The 23760-nt window shown below is 59.6% G+C and overlaps 1 protein-coding gene across 3 annotated transcripts in view; it reads right to left on the reverse strand.

Annotated features, from left to right (window-relative positions):
• SHARPIN (SHANK associated RH domain interactor) overlaps positions 1–23760 on the reverse strand; it is a 53516-nt gene that overhangs the window by 8505 nt on the left and 21251 nt on the right. For 2 of the 3 annotated variants that reach the window (XR_012157050.1, XM_073329818.1), the window contains exons 7-12: positions 22662–22798; positions 21895–22068; positions 6047–6207; positions 5628–5739; positions 4823–5002; positions 966–1064 (exon numbers count right to left, since the gene is read on the reverse strand). Coding sequence is in view for 2 of the 3 variants with exons in the window: in XM_073329818.1 (XP_073185919.1) it covers positions 966–1064; positions 4823–5002; positions 5628–5739; positions 6047–6207; positions 21895–22068; positions 22662–22798 (863 nt within the window). In the remaining variant the exon portion in view is untranslated. Of the gene's footprint in view, positions 1–965; positions 1065–4822; positions 5003–5627; positions 5740–6046; positions 6208–21366; positions 21418–21894; positions 22069–22661; positions 22799–23760 lie in introns of all 3 variants that reach the window. The other variant, XM_073329819.1, reaches the window with a different exon arrangement.

A 23760-nucleotide genomic window follows, 5' to 3' on the forward strand; every position in this document is an offset into this window, starting at 1 on the left:
GAGGAGGCCGAATGCTCCGAGGTCAGACCCAGGAAGGGGGAAGCCGGGTGAGCTGTGTGTCCTGCAGACAGGCTGCTCCCAGAGAGGAGACTTCCCCAGAGTCCTGCCTGGCTTCATGGGGGGCAGTTCCAGAGCATCGCCCGGGGATGCTGTGACAAGCTGTGGGGGTGCCCGGGGCTGGGCTAGCAGGGGCTGCGGGTTGGGAGTGAGGGGCACCGGCAGAGCTGTGGGGGTGCCTGGGGCTGGGCTAGCAGGGGGCTGTGGGTCAGGAGTGAGGGGCACCGGCAGAGCTGTGGGGGTGCCTGGGGCTGGGCTAGCAGGGGCTGCGGGTTGGGAGGGGCACTGGCAGAGCTGGTGGGGGTGTCCAGGGCTGGGCTAGCAGGGGGCTGCAGGTCGGGAGTGAGGGGCACCGGCAGAGCTGTGGGGGTGTCCAGGGCTGGGCTAGCAGGGGGCTGCAGGTTGGGAGTGAGGGGCACCGGCAGAGCTGTGGGGGTGCCTGGGGCTGGGCTAGCAGGGGGCTGCAGGTCGGGAGTGAGGGGCACCGGCAGAGCTGTGGGGGTGTCCAGGGCTGGGCTAGCAGGGGGCTGCAGGTTGGGAGTGAGGGGCACTGGCAGAGCTGTGGGGGTGCCTGGGGCTGGGCTAGCAGGGGGCTGTGGGTCGGGAGTGAGGGGCACTGGCAGAGTTGGGGGGCAGAGTGTAGGGCTAGGCTAGCAGGGGGCTGCGGGTTGGGAGTGAGGGGCACTGGCAGAGCTGGGGGGTGCCTGGGGCTGTGGGGAGCCCAGGCTGGGAGTGAGGCTGGGACCTGCTAGCCCTCTTTTACAGGTGGGGCACAGGCCTTCCCCAAGACCATACAGTAAACCATGCCAGAGCCGGGAAGAGACCCTCGGTGCCCCGCTCCCCCTTGACCTGCAGCACGGCCAGGGGGTCTCCTGGGCTGGGCCCGGCGCCCGGGGCCATGCTCCCACCTGCAGCATGTCGCTGGTCTGCCGGGCCGCAGCGTTGTCCTGGGCCTGGAGCTGCAGGTCGTCCTGGTACTGGCGGCAGTCCTTCCCCTCGTGGATGGCCTGGGCGGGGGATGAGATGGGCAGCAATCAGCCCCTGTTCCCCTGCAGCAGCCTCTGCGTGGGTAGGCCCTGGGCCGGCTGAGAGCCCCACACAGCAACCCCCTAGCTGGCCTGGCACTGCGCCATGGGCCCCTGCCTATGGTGCTTGGTGGGGGGGAGCCAGGGAGGCTGGGCTTTGACCCTGGGGCAATGGCCAATCCCCTCTCAGTCTCCAGGGCCCCCTCTGCCATGGGAGCTCGGCGCCCCGCCAGGGGATACAGCATTCTCCCAGCCACAGGGCAGGACCCAGGGCTTGGATATTAAGTGACTGACTCACCCCCTGCCCCCGCAACGCAGCAGCCCTTGGTTCTGCTCAAGCCCTCCCCCAGAACCTGCACCTCAGCCCCCCATGTCACCTCCTCCCATGCTGCACCCTGCCCCAGAGCAACCTCCCACCCTAAAATCCTGACAGGGCCCTGGGATGAAGTAGGAATTATTTGTATAATTTTATGATGCCTTTGTGTGCCTCAGTTCCCCTCTATACTTTGATTCACTCCCCAGTGGAGGAAGTGGGTGACGGCTGCTCATGCGGGGCAGCACAGAACAGGGTGGGGGTGATGCCTGGCTGTCTGGGCCAGGAACTGGACCTGCTGGAAGCAACCCCATGTCAATGCAGAAGCTCACAAGGCGACTAGGAAGCCCCAACGACTCAGAGGAAGGTGACATCTCCACTGCTCAGCAGGGAAGTGGAGCAGAGACCCCAGCTCCAGCCGTGAGCAGCAGGGGATGAAGCCTGGGGCTCTCCAGGGGCAGACTGAAGAGGTCAGAGAGAGACGGTCTGGGACGCAGCCCCTGCAGCTTGGCTAGCTGATTGCTCCAGCTCAGCAGACAGATGGTGCTTTTACCCTCAGTTCTTGGTGCTGAGCTAGGGCCAGCCCCAGCTGCGTCCCAGCTGACTAACAAACCCCGCACTGCCTGGTTACTGCAAACACTGGCTGGTGAACTCATCCCCCCCAGACTCTCTCCCAGGGTCTGTCTCAGTGGGACTTGCAGGCCAGCACTCCCGGCATGACGCAGCAGAGCTGGAGCCCCCCGGGAGCTCAGTCCAGGAGGTGGTGAGACTGCGGGGGACCCCATCACACTGAAGGGTGCCTCCAAGGGACTGTTCCCAAGCAGGGGCATAGCACAGAGCCTGTAGCTCCATGACAGTCCCAAAATCCGGAGATCACGAACCCCTCTGCGTTAGGAAAAAAGTCATTCTACTTTTTGCCCAACAGAAGGCGCTGGCGTGTTGTGTGGGGAGCCCACGGCTTTGCCCCGTTGGAGCGGCTCAGTGTCCCTGTTTCACAGCCGGCTGGAGCAGGCACAGCTCAGCTAGATCCTAAACTTGGTGGTCGTGCTGAGAGGACCCTTCTTGAACCCTATGAGCGTCTTGGCCTTCACAACATCCGCTGGCAAACAATTCCACAGGTTGACTGTGTGTTGTGTGAAAAAATACTTCCTTTTGTGTGTGTTAAACCTGCTGCCTGTTACTTTTACTGGGTGACCCCTCACTCTTGTGTTATGTGAAAGGGTAAATCACACTTCCTTATTTACTTGCTCCACACCAGGCATGATTTTATAGACCTCTATCATATCCCCCCTTAGTCGTCGCTTTTCCATGCTGAAAAGTCCCACTCTTATTAATCTCTCCTCATATGGCAGCTGTTCCAGACCCCGAATCATTTTTGTTGCCCTTTTCTGAAACTTTTCCAATTCCAATAGATTGTTTTTGAAATGGGGTGGCTACATCCGCACGCAGTATTCAAGGTGTAGACATACCATGGATTTATACAGAGGCAATAGGATCTTTTCTGTCTTACTCTCTATCCCTTTCTTAATGATTCCCAACTTTCTGTTCGTTTTTGGCTGCTGCTGCACAGTGAGTGGATGTTTTCAGAGAACTCTCCCCAATGACTCTGAGATCTCTTTCTTGAGTGGTAACAGCTAATTTAGAGCCCGTCATTGTATATGTATAGTTGGGATGATGTTTTCCAATGTGCATTACTTTGCATTTATCAACATTGAATTTCATCTGCCATTTGGTTGCCCAGTCACCCAGTTTTGTGAGATCCCTTTGTAGCTCTTCGCAGGCTGCCTGGGACTTAAGTATCCTGAGTAGTTTTGCAAAAAAGAAAAGGAGGACTTGTGGCACCTTAGAGACTAACCAATTTATTTGAGCATGAGCTTTCGAGAGCTACAGCTCACTTCATCGGATGCATACTGTGGAAAGTACAGAAGATCTTTTTATACACACACAAACCATGTATAAAAAGATCTTCTGTACTTTCCACAGTATGCATCCGATGAAGTGAGCTGTAGCTCACGAAAGCTCATGCTCAAATAAATGGGTTAGTCTCTAAGGTGCCACAAGTCCTCCTTTTCTTTTTGCGAATACAGACTAACACGGCTGCTACTCTGAAACCTGTCATTGAGTAGTTTTGTATCATCTGCAAATTTTGCCACCTCACTGTTTACCCCTTTTCCTAGATCATTTATGAATATGTTGAATAGGACTGGGCCCAGAACAGACCCCTGGGGGACACCACTATTTACCTCTCTCCATTCTGAAAACTGACCATTTATTCCTACTCTTTGTTTCCTATCTTTTAACCAGTTACCAATCCCTGAGAGGAGCTTCCCTCTTATCCCATGACAGTTTACTTTGCTTAGGAGCCTTTGGTGAGGGACCTTGGCAAAGGCTTTCTGCAAATCGAAGTACATTATATCCACTGGCTCCCCCTTGTCCACATGCTTGTTGAGTTCTCTGGACACCTCCCCTCCCCTCACTCTCCAGACCCCCTCCTCTCTTCTCTCCCCCTGTCCTACCCCCCACTGCTCTGGGCCACCCTACCCATCCTGTATGTCCCACCCCCACTGCTCTGGACCCCCTCCCCATCCCCTGCACAGCTCCAGTGCTCTGGACCCCCCCCCCATGCTCCAGACCCCCCTGCTTCAGACCTCCCCTCCCCAACCCCCTACTCTGCTGCCCTCTCCTCCCATGCTCCTGCTGCTCTGTATGTAGCCCTGGTACAAGGGCTGCTGGAATCTTGGGTCCAGTTCTGGTGTCCACAATTCAAGAAGGATGATGATACATTGAGGAGGGGTCAGAGACGAGCCATGGGAATGATTACAGGGTTAGAAACCTGCCGTACAGTGAGAGACTCCAGGAGCTCCGTCTGTTTAACATAACAAGGAGCTGGTTAAGGGGTGACTTGGTCACAGTCTATAAGTACCTACGTGGGGAACAGAGATTTGATCATGGGCTCTTCAGTCTAGCAGGAAAAGGTCTGACCCGAGCCAATGGCTGGACGTTGAAACTAGACACATTCACACTGGAAATAGGACGTACGTTTTTAACATAGAGGAATTAACCACTGGAGCAATTTCCCAAGGCTCATGGTGGATTCTCTGTCACTGGCAGTTTTTAAATCCAGACAGGCTGTTTGTCTAAAAGCTCAGCGCTAGGAATGACCTGGGCCTGTTCCCGGGCCTGTGCGAGGCAGGAGGTCACTAGAGCATCACAATGGTCCCTGCTGGCCTTGGAATCCCTGCTGCAGAAATGACCCATCCCAGCATGCACCGTTCCACCCAACTGCGCAGGGCCTGGCTGCTGGAGCACTGCGCGGCAGTCTCAACAGGATGGCAGCAGCTGCAGGCAGGGCCCCACGTCCATCCCCACCGGAGAGCAGAGCGGCCTGCCCCCCCGGGCCTCCCCCGCAGGGCCCCCGGGGGCTCACCTTGCAGAGCAAGCAGTTCAGGCCCCAGCAGATGGGGCAGCGGAACTCGTTGACGGCGTCCTCGTAGATGCACCAGCCCTGGCAGTCTGCGGTTTTGCAGTGATAGCTGTTCTGGGTGCGTCTCTCCGCTGCCACCAGGCCCCGCTCCAGGAACCGCTTGTACTCCTCTGCTGACACCAGCTGAGGGCCCAGAGCCCCGAGGAGGTCACGCCACTGCTGGCCATGCCCACCCCATCCAGAGCCGCCAGGGGCAGGGACAGGCTGCAGGGGCCCCTTCTGGGAGCTCTGCCCTGACAGAAGGTGGCTGTGGGGCAGGGGCTAGCCTGGCTTAAGTGTGCAGGTCCCCAAGATCCAAGGGGGGAGGGGAGAAGGGGGCCAGGCCTCTGGGATCTGATGGCGGCGCGGGGGGGTCAGAGCCTCCCAGCAAGTCCCTGGGGGCCCAGGCATTTGTCTGATAACATTTCATAGAATCATAGAATATCAGGGTTGGAAGGGACCCCAGAAGGTCATCTAGTCCAACCCCCTGCTCGAAGAAGGACCAATTCCCAGTTAAATCATCCCAGCCAGGGCTTTGTCAAGCCTGACCTTAAAAACCTCTAAGGAAGGAGATTCTACCACCTCCCTAGGCAACGCATTCCAGTGTTTACCCCACTCCCCCCATCTCCCGCTGTGCCTCCCCTCGAGCACTGGGGCTGGTCCTATGGAACCAGCCGAGATCCTGCCCCACACCCGCTCGCCCACCCGCTGGGGCCTGCAGGCCAGCTCTTGGAAGCTGGAGCCCTCCTTGCCCACTGCAGGGACTCACCGCCCGGACCTCCCGTTCCTGGAGCTTGCTGCTGCAGGCGTAGGTGTCATCGCGGAAGGGGCAGGACACCTGGGGTTCCTGGCTGTAGATGATCACCTGCCGCAGGCAGTCTCTGTGGGGACAGGGTGCAGTCACCCCAGGGAACCCCTCCCCTGACCCGGCAGCTGTGGCCCCATGGTCTGAGCTCTCAGCCCTCGCAGCCCCGCGAGGGCCCAAAGTCTGGCTCAGACGCAGGCTCCCAGCACAGGGCCTCAGGGATGGAGTCCAAGCGCTGCATGGCAGGGACCAGGGAATGGACACCAGGGAGGAGCTGGTGGCTCCGGCCCGATCCCACCCTCTCCATCCCCCGGCTCTGCAGCAGTCTCTGCCTCGCGGCGCCCACACACCGTGGCCTGGGGGTGCCGGCTGGGCAGCCGTACCTGCAGAAGTTGTGCAGACACTCGCGAAGCAGCACCCCGTCCCCTGGAGCCACGGGCAGGTAGCAGATCCGGCACTCCATGGCCTCCTGGCTGGGCACCAGCAACTCCTCCTCCAGCTGCAGCAACTGCCGGAAGTTCTGCAGCCGCTCGTCCTCCAGGGCCTGCAGAACAGAGCCAGGGAGAGGTCAGGGCACCTTGCCCAGCGGGGCCGGAGCTCCCCGCGAGAGGGGCCAGGCCGCCCAGCGGGGCCGGAGCTCCCCGCGAGAGGGGCCAGGCCGCCCAGCGGGGCCCGGAGCTCCCCGCGAGAGGGGCCAGGCCGCCCAGCGGGGCCGGAGCTCCCCGCGAGAGGGGCCAGGCCGCCCAGCGGGGCCGGAGCTCCCCGCGAGAGGGGCCAGGCCGCCCAGCGGGGCCCGGAGCTCCCCGCGAGAGGGGCCAGGCCGCCCAGCGGGGCCCGGAGCTCCCCGCGACAGGGGCCAGGCCGCCCAGCGGGGCCCGGAGCTCCCCGCGAGAGGGGCCAGGCCGCCCAGCGGGGCCCGGAGCTCCCCGCGAGAGGGGCCAGGCCGCCCAGCAGGGCCCGGAGCTACCCGCGAGAGGGGCCAGGCCGCCCAGCAGGGCCCGGAGCTCCCCGCGAGAGGGGCCAGGCCGCCCAGCGGGGCCCGGAGCTCCCCGCGAGAGGGGCCAGGCCACCCAGCGGGGCTCCCCACCGAGAGGGGCCAGGCCGCCCAGCAGGGCCCGGAGCTCCCCGCGAGAGGGGCCAGGCCGCCCAGCGGGGCCCCAGAGCTTCACCCCAGAGAGGGGCCAGGCCGCCCAGCAGGGCTCCCCGCGAGAGGGGCCAGGCCGCCCAGCAGGGCCCGGAGCTCCCCGCGAGAGGGGCCAGGCCGCCCAGCGGGGCCCGGAGCTCCCCGCGAGAGGGGCCAGGCCGCCCAGCGGGGCTCCCCACCGAGAGGGGCCAGGCCGCCCAGCAGGGCCCGGAGCTCCCCGCGAGAGGGGCCAGGCCGCCCAGCAGGGCCCGGAGCTCCCCGCCAGAGGGGCCAGGCCGCCCAGCGGGGCCCGGAGCTCCCCGCCAGAGGGGCCAGGCCGCCCAGCGGGGCCCGGAGCTCCCCGCCAGAGAGGGGCCAGGCCGCCCAGCGGGGCCCGGAGCTCCCCGCCAGAGAGGGGCCAGGCCGCCCAGCGGGGCCCGGAGCTCCCCGCCAGAGAGGGGCCAGGCCGCCCAGCGGGGCCCGGAGCTCCCCGCCAGAGAGGGGCCAGGCCGCCCAGCGGGGCCCGGAGCTCCCCGCCAGAGAGGGGCCAGGCCGCCCAGCGGGGCCCGGAGCTCCCCGCCAGAGAGGGGCCAGGCCGCCCAGCGGGGCCCGGAGCTCCCCGCCAGAGAGGGGCCAGGCCGCCCAGCGGGGCCCGGAGCTCCCCGCCAGAGAGGGGCCAGGCCGCCCAGCGGGGCCCGGAGCTCCCCGCCAGAGAGGGGCCAGGCCGCCCAGCGGGGCCCGGAGCTCCCCGCCAGAGAGGGGCCAGGCCGCCCAGCGGGGCCCGGAGCTCCCCGCCAGAGAGGGGCCAGGCCGCCCAGCGGGGCCCGGAGCTCCCCGCCAGAGAGGGGCCAGGCCGCCCAGCGGGGCCCGGAGCTCCCCGCCAGAGAGGGGCCAGGCCGCCCAGCGGGGCCCGGAGCTCCCCGCCAGAGAGGGGCCAGGCCGCCCAGCGGGGCCCGGAGCTCCCCGCCAGAGAGGGGCCAGGCCGCCCAGCGGGGCCCGGAGCTCCCCGCCAGAGAGGGGCCAGGCCGCCCAGCGGGGCCCGGAGCTCCCCGCCAGAGAGGGGCCAGGCCGCCCAGCGGGGCCCGGAGCTCCCCGCCAGAGAGGGGCCAGGCCGCCCAGCGGGGCCCGGAGCTCCCCGCCAGAGAGGGGCCAGGCCGCCCAGCGGGGCCCGGAGCTCCCCGCCAGAGAGGGGCCAGGCCGCCCAGCGGGGCCCGGAGCTCCCCGCCAGAGAGGGGCCAGGCCGCCCAGCGGGGCCCGGAGCTCCCCGCCAGAGAGGGGCCAGGCCGCCCAGCGGGGCCCGGAGCTCCCCGCCAGAGAGGGGCCAGGCCGCCCAGCGGGGCCCGGAGCTCCCCGCCAGAGAGGGGCCAGGCCGCCCAGCGGGGCCCGGAGCTCCCCGCCAGAGAGGGGCCAGGCCGCCCAGCGGGGCCCGGAGCTCCCCGCCAGAGAGGGGCCAGGCCGCCCAGCGGGGCCCGGAGCTCCCCGCCAGAGAGGGGCCAGGCCGCCCAGCGGGGCCCGGAGCTCCCCGCCAGAGAGGGGCCAGGCCGCCCAGCAGGGCCCGGAGCTCCCCGCCAGAGAGGGGCCAGGCCGCCCAGCAGGGCCCGGAGCTCCCCGCCAGAGAGGGGCCAGGCCGCCCAGCAGGGCCCGGAGCTCCCCGCGAGAGAGGGGCCAGGCCGCCCAGCAGGGCCCGGAGCTCCCCGCGAGAGAGGGGCCAGGCCGCCCAGCAGGGCCCGGAGCTCCCCGCGAGAGGGGCCAGGCCGCCCAGCGGGGCTCCCCACCGAGAGGGGCCAGGCCGCCCAGCAGGTCCCGGAGCTCCCCACGAGAGGGGCCAGGCCGCCCAGCAGGTCCCGGAGCTCCCCACGAGAGGGGCCAGGCCGCCCAGCAGGTCCCGGAGCTCCCCACGAGAGGGGCCAGGCCGCCCAGCAGGTCCCGGAGCTCCCCACGAGAGGGGCCAGGCCGCCCAGCGGGGCCCCAGAGCTTCCCCCCAGAGAGGGGCCAGGCCGCCCAGCAGGTCCCGGAGCTCCCCACGAGAGGGGCCAGGCCGCCCAGCGGGGCTCCCCACCGAGAGGGGCCAGGCCGCCCAGCGGGGCTCCCCACCGAGAGGGGCCAGGCCACCCAGCGGGGCCCCGGAGCTCCCCCACGAGAGGGGCCAGGCTGCCCAGCGGGGCTCCCCACCGAGAGGGGCCAGGCCGCCTAGCAGGGCCCCAGAGCTTCCCCCCAGAGAGGGGCCAGGTCACCCAGCGGGGCCCCGGAGCTCCCCACCGAGAGGGGCCAGGCTGCCCAGCGGGGCCCCGGAGCTTCCCCCAAGAGGGGCCAGGCCGCCCAGCGGGGCCCCGGAGCTCCCCACCGAGAGGGGCCAGGCTGCCCAGCAGGCCCCGGAGCTCCCCGCAAGAGGGGCCAGGCCGCCCAGCAGGGGCCAGGCCGCCCAGCGGGGCCCCGGAGCTCCCCCACGAGAGGGGCCAGGCTGCCCAGCGGGGCTCCCCACTGAGAGGGGCCAGGCCGCCTAGCAGGGCCCCAGAGCTTCCCCCCAGAGAGGGGCCAGGCCACCAAGCGGGGCCTCAGAGCTTCCCCCCAGAGAGGGGCCAGGCCACCCAGCGGGGCCCCGGAGCTCCCCACCGAGAGGGGCCAGGCTGCCCAGCAGGGCCCCAGAGCTTCCCCCAAGAGGGGCCGGACTGCACCGCCCAGCAGAATGGAGGAACTCCCCCCGAGAGGAGCCAGGCTGTCCAGCCAGATGGGGGAGCCTTACTGGCTGCTGGAGCACTGCTTGTCCTGTGCACGGGGACAGGATCCAGGCCAGGCTCTAGGGAGATGCTGTGTACAGGGGCCTGCCCTACTGCGAAGATATGGAGAGGACAAGGTAGGGCAAGTCCCCGGGGAACAGATGCATTTTGTGTGGGGGAAGCAGGACGTGTTGAAAGGCCCTAAGAAGAGCCTCACCTCTGGGCAATTGGACAGGAGCAAAGGGAAGTCTGGGGCCCCAGCAATAAGCAAACCTGGGGCTCCTGGGACATAGAGTCAAAAGTGGGAGAATGGCAGCAAGGTTTGAGCTCCCATTTGGCATGAGGAGGTACAACAATGCTGCTCTCAGCCCAGGAACCTGCCTGTCCAGTCTGGTAACAGGCTCATGACAGGTCCAGGAGGCAGCTGAAGAAGCCAGAGGTGCTCAGGAAGAAAAGGGTTCTCTGACTGTGGCTGCCGGGAAAGAACAAATTAGCCAAGAGGAAGACGCCAGGGCTCACGGTCCAGGCTGCAGAAGACAGATGAGGGACTGCATAGAGAGGCATGCAAGAAGCAGGATCTCAGGGCTGGGTGAAACACGGAGGCTGAGAAGAGCCACCTCGGAGAGCAGCTGAATAAAGGGAAGGAGAAAAAGAGGAACCCAGAGAACCCGATTTCTGCCCTTTCCCAGCGGGCAGCTCCAGAATAACGAAAGCTCAAGGCTGCAATGGCTCCGGCAAAGCACAGAAGTAGGTAGCCAGCCGCAGAAAGTCTCTAGCTCGGAAGAGAGGCAGAAAGAACTGGAGCTGTCACTAGCTGAGAAGACCCTCCCTGCCCAGTACACGGGGGGAAGACGACTGTGCTCAGGCAGAGGCTAGGAGAAGAAGCTACAGGCTTCTCCCAGAGCAGAGCAGGGAAGGAAGCTTTGGACCAGCCGGGAAGCTGGAGCAGCCCCTCAAATAGTGACAGGTGGGGGTCAAGGACTCAGCGGGGTCCAGAGCCTCACTGAGAGACAGCCCAGCAGCGAAACCGGTGAAATGGCCCCGAGGGCAGAGGAAGCCACACGGCAGAGAATGCTGGCCCTGAGCGGAGAACCGGAGCACACCCAGGGATGTACAGTGGAGCTGTGAGGCTAGGCTCAACGCCGAAGCAGCAAGGGACCAATAGGGACTATGGGAGACTGTTTCAAAGAAGGGACGTAGAGGGCCACCAATGGAAGGGGTGTCCCATAGCGCAATCGGGGAGACTGGGCAAGGTAGGCGTGGCCCCGCAGCCAGACTGGGGAGATCAGAGAGAAGGGTTAGTGTGGCTGATGAGCACTGGGCTGAAATCCTCTCACAAAAACAGCCAGACTCACTCGACAGAGTGCTGGCAAGCACAGGGAGGAACAAGGGATGAGATTTTGACCCAAGCCGTCCAGAGAGAGTAGGAAGTGACCTGCCTCAGAGGAGAGGAACAGGGGAGAGAGCAGCAGTTGCAAGAGGAGGTGCTGTCCAAGCTCCATACTGAAATGCTCCTGCAGAGCCAGTCCATTGCAGAGAAGAGGGGGCAGCTGGAGGGCAGGTGGCTGCCCTAAGGGAAATATCTGAGCTCTGGGGTATTTGCCGAGGAGGGGCTGTGCTGCAAGGCAGGTTGGCTGACAAAGGGGAGCCCCATTACACAGCTGATGCACATGCAGGGATCACATAGCAGGAGACCAAGGCCCCTTCCTGAAGTAGGACGGTGGAAGCCTGGGCACATCAAAGACCAAGAGGTCTACCACAACAGGAGAGAAGGGCAGGCTCAGCCCATGCCCGGGATCCTCGCGTGGAGGAGGGATGGCAGAGGGGTGTGCACATTCTGCAAACGTTAGGGCTTACACCCGCGCTTGACTGGGGGAGAAAATAAAGACCCAAGCATCTGACTCCAATTAACTACTCCTCTCTGATGCTGCTGGAGTGGGCAGGGTCTGTATACGCCAGAGCCAGCTCACTGCAGTGAGAGAGGAGGCTGAAGGTGCACCGAGGGGAAAACCACTCCAGAAGGGACAGGAGACAATCACCTTGAAAAGGGGCTGAGTTTGGGGAGCCTGGGTCCAGGCTGGGACCTGCCTCCCTAGCCACCTGGGGTGTGAGTGGTCAGGCCCACTAGTTGAAATGAGAGTTTGGCTACCAGGTTGAGCTGGCTCCAGGGTGGGCAGAGCCCTGGAACAAGCCAAAGGTCAGGGCCGGAGGGACAGAAGCCAGATCGGTCCACCTGGACTATAAGGTGGATAGAAAGTTGGCTAGATTATTGGGCTCAATGAGTAGTGATCAACAGCTTGATATCTAGTTGGCAGCCAGTGTCAAGCAGAGCGCCCCAAGGGTTGGTCCTGGGGCCAGTTTTGTTCAACTTCTTTATTAATGATCTGGATGATGGGATGAATTGCACCCTCAGCAGGTTCGCGGATGACACTAAGCTGGGGGGAGAGGTAGATACGCTGGAGTGTAGGGATAGGGTCAAGAGTGACCTAAACAGATTGGAGGATTAGGCCAAAAGAAATCTGATGAGGTTCAACCAGGACAAGTGCAGAGTCCTGCACTTAGGAAGGAAGAATCCCATGTACTGCTACAGGCTGAGGGCCGAGTGGCTAAGCAGCAGTTCTGCAGAAAAGGGGATCACAGTGCATGAGAAGCTGGATATGAGTCAACAGTGTGTCCTTCTTGCCAAGAAGGCTAACTGCTTATTGGGCTGCATTACTAGGAGCATTGCCAGCAGATCGAGGGAAGTGATTATCCCCCTCTATTTGGCACTGGAGAGGCCACACCTGGAGTATTGTGTCCTGTTTTGGTCCCCCCACTACAGAAGGGATGTGGACAAATTGGAGAGAGTCCAGCGGAGGGCAACGAAAACTATCAGGGACTGGGACACATGAGTTATGAGGAGAGGCTGAGGAAACTGGGCTTGTTTAGTCTGCAGAAGAGAAGAGTGAGGGGTGATTTGATAGCAGCCTTCAGCAACCTGAAAGGGGGTTCCCAAGAGGATGGAGCTCGGCTGTTCTCAGTGGTGGCAGATGACAGAACAAGGAGCAATGGTCTCAAGTTGCAGTGGGGGAGGTTTAGGTTGGATATTAGGAAACACTATTTCAGTAGGAGGGTGGTGAAGCATTGGAATGGGTTCCCTAGGGAGGTAGCGGAATCTCTATCCTTAGAGGTTTTTAAGGCCCGGCTTGACAAAGCCCTGGCTGGGATGATATAGTTGGGGATTGGACTAGATGACCTCCTGAGATCTCTTCCAACCATAATCTTCTATGATTCAAATGCCAGAGCCGGAGGGTAAACCAGAGTCATCAGCCAGAGACGGAGCTGCTGCTTTAGGAGCTGTGACCACTCTCAGTTCCAAGGCAGGGCAGCTGGGCTCATCAGTGGCCTATCAGGAAGCTAGTCAGGGAGCCAGCCAGCGGCTCCTGCACACCCAGGAATCTGCGGCCTTGCCTGAGCAGTAAGAGGCTTTATGGGGAAATGGGACTGAAGACGTGAGGTGTGTCCGTGTTCCGTTTATCAGTCGCCTACTGCAAGACCTCCTGCACTCTGGTGTCGTTTCCCCCCACCTCTCTGGGGCCTGCTGGCCTCCTGGCCCACCAGGCAACGGTGACACTTGAAGCTGTGGGATTAACTGAGAGTCAGTCACCTTAGTGACCATCTGCTAAATTCCCCAGGGCCGGTGAGAATCCATCAGGTCACAGGGGGAAGAACCCCTGGAGCTGCCCCCTGCTTGGAAGGGGACCCTTCTGCAGCCTACCACCCAGATCTGGGGGAGAGCCCCAAGAGGAGCAGAGAGGAAGCTGGGGAACAGAATTGCTGGAGGAGCAGGGGACAGGCAGATATGGGGGTGAGTGCTCCTGCAGCAGGGGCTGAAGTCCCCTTAGTACATTTGGGACCACTGGCAGCACTAATTGTCCCCCCCAAAATCATGACATCAACCCCTCATTCATCTCTTTCCATGAAGTCTCATGACTTCTGGGCCCCCCATGAGTCCTGGGGTCTGACTCGCAATCTTTGAGCCTTTCTGGTTGGCAGTACCATGTCTGTTGGGTCCCATAGGGCACCTGCCACATGATCAGCACTAGACATGGAGGCTTCCCAACAGAATGAGAGGCCAAGGAGCCAGGGGCTGAGACTGGCCCGGCAGCTCCCAGATCCCTTTCCAAGCCCCACAGAGCGCTGTCTTCTTAAAGCCAGTGTGGGGCAGCCTGGCCTTTCAAGGGCCAGAGGCTGGGAGCTGGCCAGCCCTGTCCAGTGATCCCTGCCTGCCACACCCGGGGTGGGGCCTGGGTTTTAATCAGTAGAGCCAGCTGGGGTCAGAGGAGCTGTTTCCCCTATAAAGAGCATCAGGAGGGGGGTGCTTAGGGGGAGAGACAGACAGAGTGAAGCCTCATCTTGCAACAACCTCCTCTTGGGACAATCCAATCAGGTCAATATCATGGGCGAAGCACAGCTGACTAGCTTGTTCACCTACGCGTACTCTCTCCTGGAGGTTTCCACCAGTGGGTCTTAAGATGTCTTCAGGATAACTGCTGAAGAGGATCAGTGATAACCAGCAGCCCTGTCTGACAGTTATCCTCAAGTTGAACCAACTACTTTGCTCATGCCCGGCACGCCCCAGAGCTGCTGAACTTCCACAGAGATTTTGTATCGGCCTTATTACATTTTCACCAGCTCCGAGCAGCCACCTCAAGAGGTTTGTGCCAGATGCTGACAAACGCCTTAGCAAAATCCACCGAAGCGTGGAGCAGCTTCCCATCATTCTCCATATCACATACGGACTGAACATTTGCTCCACTGTACTTCATTGGGATCTAAGTGCCGCTTGTTCTTCAGACAGAAACTGCCCTCTTCTGAGAGCCTTCTCTTCAGAATGATGCATAGCAGACTTTTTACTACGGGCGTCCAGAATGAGACTGTGCAGGAATTTCCAGAAGCAGCAGAGTTCCCAAGTCTTGGGCCATCTTCCAGGCTCCCAAATGGCACTGACAAGTTGGGATGGGGGCCGCTCCACCCCTTTGGATTTGTTCTGTTTGTATGTTGTCCACTTCAAGGACTTCACTGCTTTTCAGTGTCCACACTCCATCCACAACTTCTTCAGTTGCAGGAGGAGGTTCACAGGGATAAGTCAAACTTCTCACAGATATCCCCTCTGCTTTTTTCACTTCCAGCGTAACATTTGTTTGGGTTACAATATACAGTTCCTGGCACATGGGGGTGAAAAGGTGTGTTTCCTGTCAGAGAGAACTTTCAAGAGTGTCTTGACGTTTTGGCAGGCCTTCCTACTGGCATTTGCCACAAAGCCGTTCTGTATATCACTGCACTGTTGTTCAAGCCAATCTTCTTTTGCCACTTTAATCAGTGCATTTATTTCTGGCATCATAAGGGAATATTGATCTTTTGCTGTTTAATCCATCTTCCATTGTGCTCTTAGCTTCTTTCGTTGATCACACAACTCAATCTTCTCCGTGATCCAAGGTTTCTTCTTTAGGATCTGTTTCCCCAGGAATTCATCCACCATCTCTGTAGTGCAGCAGACGATGTACTCTATTTGATTTACGCTACTTGCGCAGAAGCTCAACTGTTTGCAGCTTTTGTTCAATTGTCTTCTTGAATTCCACTTGTTCATTGGACTTTCAGTTTGTCGACATTATAACAGAGCCTGAAGATACCTGCAGGTCATTCTTTCTTTGCTGTTTGATCTTAAGTTGGCTATTACTACGTTATGATCAGATCCTGTCTGCCTTCTAGAAGAATCAACTCCCCATCACACCGCCTGTTCGAAATTACAATGGAGTCAGTGTGGTTCTGAGTCCCCAGATACAGCACTGTCCACACCCACTGCCTGGACAGTTTGTGCTTGAACAAGGCATTTGCTAATTGCACTGAGTCGCAGTCCTCTGCTGCCTGGCCATGCCCAGCTTCCCGACACAGCGGCACCATTCTAGGGAACTCTCAGGACCAATGCAGGCATTCCAGTCGCCTGGTCCAATTAACTGGTCCGGTGAGCAGCTGCTAACACTGTCTCAGACTCTTCATCATCACAGTCAGTGGCAGGGCAGAACACTAGACAAGTCACATGATGAGGACAGGCTGCCAAGCTGAGGTCATTAACCTGCTGCTGATCAACTTATAGGGGCTGATCTACTTCCTCACCGGCAGTGCACCCCCATGCGCTCACATTCTGTCATCGCCACCCCAAATCAGCACATTTCCTTCCACTCCCAGTCCATCACAGCCCCTTACCAGGAGAGCTCATGTTGTAGTAGCAGGGGGCAGCCTGCTCTCAGGGCAAAAACATGCTACGGGCCAGTGGAGAACACTTGCTTGACCTCTTGCTAGCCTCCTAAAAGGGCTATTAGGGCCAGGATGGGGTTGGGGATAGGTGTCCAACTCCTATAAAATGTCCCAAATGGCCAGCGAAACCTCCGACCAACAGCCAAAGTCATCATCACTTGCCTTTGTGAAGCAGAGGGGTTTCTATTAAAAGCAGGGGTGTGAAAGGTCGGTGGCTGGCACCTTGAAAAGAAACCAGACCACTTCAGCTGGGTGGAGCTCTTCAGCCTGTGGGGGCAGCCCCCCCAAGCAGGAGAAACTCCAATTGCAAATCAGGAATGCCACATTGCTCCAGGCAGATGACTGTCCTTCAATGACAACCTCCGTGGATGTTAGACATGGATGCCACCAGCATTACTGTCCATAATCATTCACGACATCATCATTGGCGAATGCACCGAGGGGAACTGTGGTTTTGCCTGGGTAATTCCAGCAGTGCATTTGAGAAGGTGTCTGAACTACAAGTGAATTAAACTGGCCTCGCAAGTGTTCTCCACAGGCCCATGGTTAGTTACCCTCACTGTTAACGCCTTATTTCCAGTCTGAATTGGTCTAGATTCAAACTCCAGCCATTGGATCATGTTCGACCTTTCCCTGCTAGATCAAGGAGCCCATCACCAAATATTTGTTCCTGCAGGGATGGAAGCTCCGTGCGAATGGGGAGCCAGACAGATAAGAATGGGGAACAAGAGAGCTACTGAGCCTTGGTGGGGGTGGGGTGGGCAGCCTGCTCTAGGCTGGGAGGAAGGGTCCTGGGAGTTCCTACCCGCTCCAAGGCCTGTTCTGGCCTCTCCGGGTCCCACTTCCCATCCCAATACCAGATACTGCAGAGATAAAAGAACCTCTCCCCCCCTACTCAAGATTCCCTTTTATACACCCAAGTTAAGTATCCATCAGTGAGTTCTGGGTTTTGGTGTTTTATTCCCAGCACACATGCTGCTCAGCCTTTGCGCTGGCTGTACGACTGGCTCAAGGGCGAGGGCTGGTGGGTGAGATTCTGTGGCCTGCGTTGTGCAGGAGGTCAGACTAGATGATCATAATGGTCCCTTTTGACCTTAGTATCTATGAATCTATGATTTATTAACAAGCTTCCAAAAAGGATTGGGCATTTCTAGGGTTAACACAAACATCCAGAGTTAGAGTAGCAAATGCTAAGAGAGGAGCTTTAGGAGAGAGATGAAACTTGCTGCTTTTGGGGCTGAAGCCAATCTCTAACCAACAGAGACCAGGAGATGGGGCCGGGGGCAGATTATCTCACGTCTCCTCTTGCCAGTTCTTGCACCTTCCTCTGCAGAAGCTAGTGGGCCACCTGGAATCTAACATTCCTGCGTGTACCCCGAAACGTGACAGCACCGCAGTCAGCCATTTCGTACGTGCAGCACTGCCAGCTGAAAACCAACCGTCACATCGCTAGGAACAATCTTAGGCCTTTGTGAGACAAGGTCAGACAGCCGCATACTTGCAGTTTGTTAATCAGAATGGGAGGATGGGCGAGAAAGTTATGGAAGACAGTGAGTGAAGAGCCCATGGTTTTAGGTGCCCCTGACGTATTGTTGTTATGGCTGGAAATATTAGAAATGTTTGGAGATAATGAGTAGTTTGTTGAAATTAGAAGAATTGGTGACCCAGTAGAGGTTGTTATATACCGACCCACTAGGAGTCACTATAGGTTCTGTGGTTTGTTAAAGATAGCTATAAAAGATTAGGGACCGGGCAAGGAGCTGACATCTAAACTCCCTGTCAGCTGGACAGGAAGAGGGCCCCTGGAAGCCCAGCTGGTGATCACTTGACACCATCTCAGACTGTGGGTAACTATATCTGGGATGTCTTAAACCTATTGCATATGCGTGTGTGCGCTTAATATCTAATAAACAGTAGTTTTAGATAAGAGCACATTTGCTTTTATCAATTGTTTATCAGACAGAAGCGCTGGGTTCCCATTGATTTATTCCTGACACCGCCTGGAGAGAAACAGTCATGTTACCACTGCTTTGGGTTCTGAGAAACCCCAGGTAACACTGTGCGAGACTGGACCCCAGGCTAGATGGACCTCAGCTCTGATCCTATCTGGCTGTTCTGTGTTGCTAGGATTGGCTCCTTTTGAGTTAGCGTAATCCAGTAAAAAACTATTAAACTCATCCAAATCAGCCCCTCAAGGCACAAGAGCACCTAGCCAGGGCCAGCACCCCTTTGGAAACACCCCTTTAGTCCAGTGCTGCACATCTCTGTGCAGACCAGGCCAAAGTCCCTGCCGGCTGCCCAATAACACACTGGGACAGATGTGCTCTTTAGAGAAACCTTTAATAGACCAAGGAACTCAGGTGTGAACTCTTCCAGTACCTGCAGCTGAGCAATCACTGTCCACCACACTCCATACAAGGAACTGGCCACAGACTGCACCACAAGAGGTTACAGGAGAGGAGGGCAGCCACAGAGACTATGGGTTCCCATCCTGCTCCTCCATCATACTCCCAGCTGCCATGGCACTGAAGCATGGCCTGCTGGGAGCTGTAGTCTCTGCAGGCCAGACCTCCCCACGAAGGATTTGATGCCAAGGAGCCTCAGCCGGATCCCACATGGCGCCCCTGAGCGCACTGGTGTCAGAGCCAGGCTCTCCAGGCAGGGGAGCAGCATGTGTCTCACAGATGCTTTGGCCACGTCCATCCTACAGCCGGTGACTGGCTTTGGGCTGAGATTTCAAACACAACGTGCAACACAGAAGAAGTGAATCTGGCCCACCCGCCCTCACAGTATCAGTGCATGCAAGTAACGAGAGGGGCTTGCATCATCTCTTCCCCGAGTAAAGTGCTATTGGGATGGGGGCTCTTTGTTTCACAGAAGACACACAGACAAGGTGTGGCTGGACATCAGCACTGGGCCCACCACAAGAGGCTTCTGACTTTGGCCTGGGATTCCCATCCCATCTACACTGACAGCTTTGCATTGCTGCTTCCGTACCTCCAGCAGAGTGGCCACACCCTTCACCTTCCTCCGTAGTAAAACCATGACATCTGACAAACGCTGGGAGACCTCCAGGCCCGGCTTATCTCTGGTCTATTCAGCAGGTGGCTCCCTTACGCTCCCCACGCTGCAAGCCAGGCCAGTGTCTGACTGCAAGTCCTGTCACTCTTGGAGAGAAGTTCTGTCCAGTCCCTGTTCACATGACACTCTGCCACTCATATCCCCTAACCAGAGTCAAACCACATGCAGAGTCGCCAAGTCTCCTCTAAGCCGCAGCTCTAGCTCAGGGCTCTTTCGGGGGGAACTCCTCCTGCTCTAGCATTTGTCAAACCCTCCTTCCTTAAGCAGGAAGTCACTTAAGCACTCACCCCCCTCCCCAAGCTGAGTATGCATGCGACCCTGCACCAAAGTCCAGCCCCAAGGGCCTTACTAGATTGAGCACAGGAGGCTCTGCCTTTCCACTGCATGTGGGACTCCAGAACTCCGAAGGCAGGTGCAGGAGTTCCCGAGCTGGGGGGCTGGCTCCGTCCTGCATTTTTCCCGGAGGGGGTCCTGGAGCTGCACGCCAAATGGCTACGCAGGAAGTGTTTGTGCAGGTGTCCCACGCATGGTTGGCAGGGCAGGTGTAGCCCACAGCAGCTCCCCACTTTAATACAGCACTGCATCGCAGCCTCCACCTGCAGCGGTGGGACCCTGGACTGGCCAAGGGCTGCACCTTCAGCTGGCTTTATTCTGTGTCGGTTCAGCACAACTCTTGGCTGGGCAGTTTGGCTCCCGTGGTTTAGTGCAAGGCACTGCAATTCCCAGGGGCACAAGAGGCTTGAAGCTGGCCTGGCAGGGATCAGGCCCCATGCCCTGGGGAAATGGGCCCTTTTCTAGCTCCTGGCCAACAACCTCTGCAGTTTTTCTGGACTGGCTGGACGGAGGGCGACCCCAGCAGCACCCATCCCCCTTGCTGCCTGTAAGCCTAACGGAACAAGCAAGCACCCTGAAGCCTGGGATGAGAGTGGTTCTCTGGGAGGCGCACACAGACGCTCCCCTTCCTTCCCCCGCTCTCCCAACTTGCCTGGCAGCACTGACAACTGCAGTGTATAAAACAGGACGGGAGGCAGGGGCTTCCTGGGGAGAGATACCGGGGGGACCCACCCTCCCCTCCCGTCTCCCCATGCTGACAGAGGTCACAGCAACAGCACAGCAGTGACCGATGGCAGCAGCTGCCCAAGCGCGCTCCCCCACAGCGGCCAGCGCCGCTCGGCAGGGGCGTCAGATCTGCTTACGCTGCTCTCCCCTAAAAGAACCAGGCAGAGACCACAGAGCCCTCGCCCCACAGCCTCATGGCGACAGGGGAAGCGGCCTGGTCCCCCAGCCTTCCTAAGGAAGCCCTGTGGGGCAGCTGCCCAAAGCGCGTGGCCTGTACGCGCAGGAGAGAGGCAGCCCATTGGCGCAGGAGCTGTGCTTTGCCCACAGGCAGGGCCTGGGCCTCTGCAGAGACGGTGTTGCGGGTGAAAGCAGCCATTCCAGCCAGACAGGGAGGTCTGTGCAGCCCTCCTCGGCAGGGACGAGCAGGGCTGCCAGGACCAGCCACGGAGGGTGGGGAAGAGCTCTGCCTGCACCACCAAGGGCCCTCACCCCCCAAGCCATGGGAGGCAGCACAGCCGCTCCAAGCTGCAGCCTTCCCATGGCCTGGCCCTGGGCCAGCACATACTCCACTCGCTCCATCTCTCAGCCCATCTAAGCTGTAGAACCCGCAATGCGGTGAAGCACCATCGCCACACTCGTGCAGGGAAGACACAGACCGATGTGAAACTGCTTGAGAAAGCTGCCTCACTCCCGCCGGGCCAGACCTAGCTCAGCCAGAACCTCAGCCCTCCAAGCCACCAGGAAAGAGGCCTCTCTGCGCAATGAGACCCATGCTCTCGCTTGGGATCCAGCCCTCTTGGGGCAGGCCCTAGGCCAGTTGAAGTGGCTCTGCCCATGGCTTGGCAGCCCCACGGCACAGTCACCGGTGTCACAGTATAACGCCGCGGCCTGCCCGCTGCTCTCCGTGTGGGAAAACGACTACCATACTGATTCTACAGTCTGACCAAGTATGGTGACCCGGCACAAACAGACGCCCCAGGCCAGCGCAAGAGTGGCTGGGGTGGGGCAGCCCAGGGTGGCCAGGCATGAGACGTGGCTAGCAGAATTCCGAGGAGAGGTGGATGAAGTCATCCAGGGAGCCTGGGCTCCGGGTGTAGTGTGTGGCCGAGCCATCTTCTCTCCTTCCCTTTTCCTAGTGAGATTCCAGCACGAGAGAAAAAAGAAAGCAGAGAAGAGTTTTGTCAGTCGCTGAGCCTGACTCGCTGGAGCCCTGCGGCACTCCGGGCCTTGGCTGGGGTAGCAGGTGGAGACGCAGTTCCCAACAGGGGCAGGGCCCCTGGCTGAAGCCACAGCACAGCCGAGCCTTGCTTACACTGGGGCTTCTGCTGGTGCTGTCACCCCTATGGGAAATACAGCTCCACCCAACTAGCCCAGCCAAGACCTCGAGAGCCCAGCCAGCCCGACCGCAGCTCTTTCCACTCCTCACCATGCCGCACGTGACAAAGACGTGCCCGCCCCCGGGCGCTGGCGCATGGAGCTGAAAGAGAAGGGAAGGAGCTGCCAGTCCGTGTCATGCCAAGCTCCGGCTGCAGTGCCCACACCCACAGCTGGAAAGCCCTCAGCCCCTTTGAACGGGGCCCTAACCAAGGCCCTGCTGTAGAGGCCTGGGCGAGGGAAACACCGCCGGGGTCCCACTGTGGCATGGCCAGTGGCTGCCCTCACCTGGAACAGCCTGGCTGGAGGGGCCAAGGGCCACAGGCTCCCTGCGTGCTGGACCCTGCCAGCTCCCTGCCTGCCTTCGCTATTAGAGAGGAGGGCAGCTCTCCCTGACTCCACTTGGCGGGGCCCCTGGCGAGTAGATGCCCTTGCCAGGGCATCCATGCACCCAGGAACCACCACCAAGTGGCTGCTGGTAGCCGACTACTATAGATTCATCCTCCCCTGGTGCTGTCCCCGCACAGAGCGGCGAGGGCAGCAGGGCTGCCCCCCGGGGCAGAGCTGCCTCCAGAGTTACCTGCTGGTACTGCAAGATCCCCTTTTCCTCCTGCTGCATCCTCCAGAGCTCCGTCTCATCCGGTTGATAGCTGCCCGGCACCACGTATTCCACCGGCCGGTCCGTGCTGCACATCTCGCAGCCCGGCCGCGTGGGCTTGTTGATGTAGGTACATTTTGCACACGCCCAGCCTGTCTGCAGAGAACAAGACAAACCCTTCACCCACACAGCACTGAGCGAGCAGAAGAGGCAGAACCACACTCCCAGCACCCGTGGGAGCACACGGGTTAATGGTCTGCCCTGCAGGTTCCCGGGGAGGTGGACTCCGAAGTTGAAGGATGTGCAATAGACAAAGAAGCAGAGAAAATCCACCTCTGAAAGAAGGGGGTCAGTCCCCTGCCCAGAGTTGTGTGTGCACTTTCTCCCAGGGGACCAGGCCTCTGACCACGATGCCCCAAGGCAGCGCCAGACAGCGTCAGTGTCTGCAAAAGGCGGGCCTGGGAGCAGGCGGGTCTGTTACTCCACTGCACGAGGACTGTCCTCACTCACTGCTCTTCACACCTGCCCTGTTCAGGCCTGAGTCCATGGGCTCCTGAAGGGGAGGGTGGCGCAGCCAGACAGGGTACGAACCTTCACAAGTGAGAGCAGAGGAGGGACAGAGGGGGTGGGGTGGGCGGGTCAGATGGGTGCATACCACAGAGGTGAGGGCAGGTTGGGGGTAGGGATCAGACGGGTGCATACCTGCATTGGGAGAGGACAGGAGGGGGGAGGGTCAGACGGGTACATACCTGCACAGGGGACGGTGGAGCAGCGGCGGCTGGGGGGACTTTGGGCTGGCTGGGTAAGGGGTTGGTGAGCTGCAGCATGCCCAGCTGGCGGCTGATTTCTCCGATATTCATCTTCCCGCTGTTGTCAGCGACCCACGCTAGAGGGGCAGACACCAGCAAACAGACACGTTACGAACACCCCCACAGGATGATGTGAGACCAGGTCTGAAATGCACCAGGCTGAGGCAGTGCAGTTCAGCGTAACACAGGCGGTCGCCAAGGCGTGGCTGGGCGGGAGTGCAGGGAGCTGTGCCACCACAGACCACGGCACGGGGTAGGGGTCCTCTCATTTGCACCATGGCTGCACAGTGAGATGCTGGGAACAGCACCGTTTGCAATGCCCTGAGCTTCAACTGTCCCCCACCCCCACTGGGGGGCAGAGCACTCAGCCCAAGCAGGAGCAGCTCACTCTAGAGGGGAGCTGACAACTCCCCTTCCTCCCATTTCAGTGTTAGCAGCACAAATGGGGGGGTCCAGGGCCAGCCTCTCCCCAGCCCCCATCACTCACCTGGCAGTTAACTGTCAAAGAGACAGCTGTTAGTGAGAGGGGGAAGAGAGAGCTGGGGTAGGGCTTTGAAACTATCTGTACCGCTCCGTGGTAGGCTCTGCCTCAGACTTTTACACTTGACTTGCCAGAGTTTCAGCTCTTTTCTATTTACCTCACTTGGATTTGACTTCCCATTTTTAAAGGGTGCCTTTTTGCCTCTAACTGCCTCTTTCACTCTCTTGTTTAGCCATGGTGGCATTTTTTTGATCTACTTACCTTTTTTTTATTTGGGGTATAAATTAAGTTTGAGTTTCTATGATGGTGTTTTAAATAGTCTTCATGCAGTTTGCAGGCATTTCACTTTTCCTTTTAATTTATATTTAACTAGCTTTCTCATTTTTGTGTAGTTCCCCTTTTTGAAATTAAATGCTACAGGGTTGGGTTTGTTTGGGGTTTTCTTGGCATTTTCCCCCTACAAGGATTTTAAATTTAATTACATTATGGTCGCTATTACCAAGCAGTCCAGCTATATTCACCTCTTGGACCAGATCCTGTGTGCCACTTAGGACTAAA

This window comes from Lepidochelys kempii, chromosome 2, assembly GCF_965140265.1.
Source record: "Lepidochelys kempii isolate rLepKem1 chromosome 2, rLepKem1.hap2, whole genome shotgun sequence".
Lineage (NCBI taxonomy): Eukaryota > Metazoa > Chordata > Testudines > Cheloniidae > Lepidochelys > Lepidochelys kempii.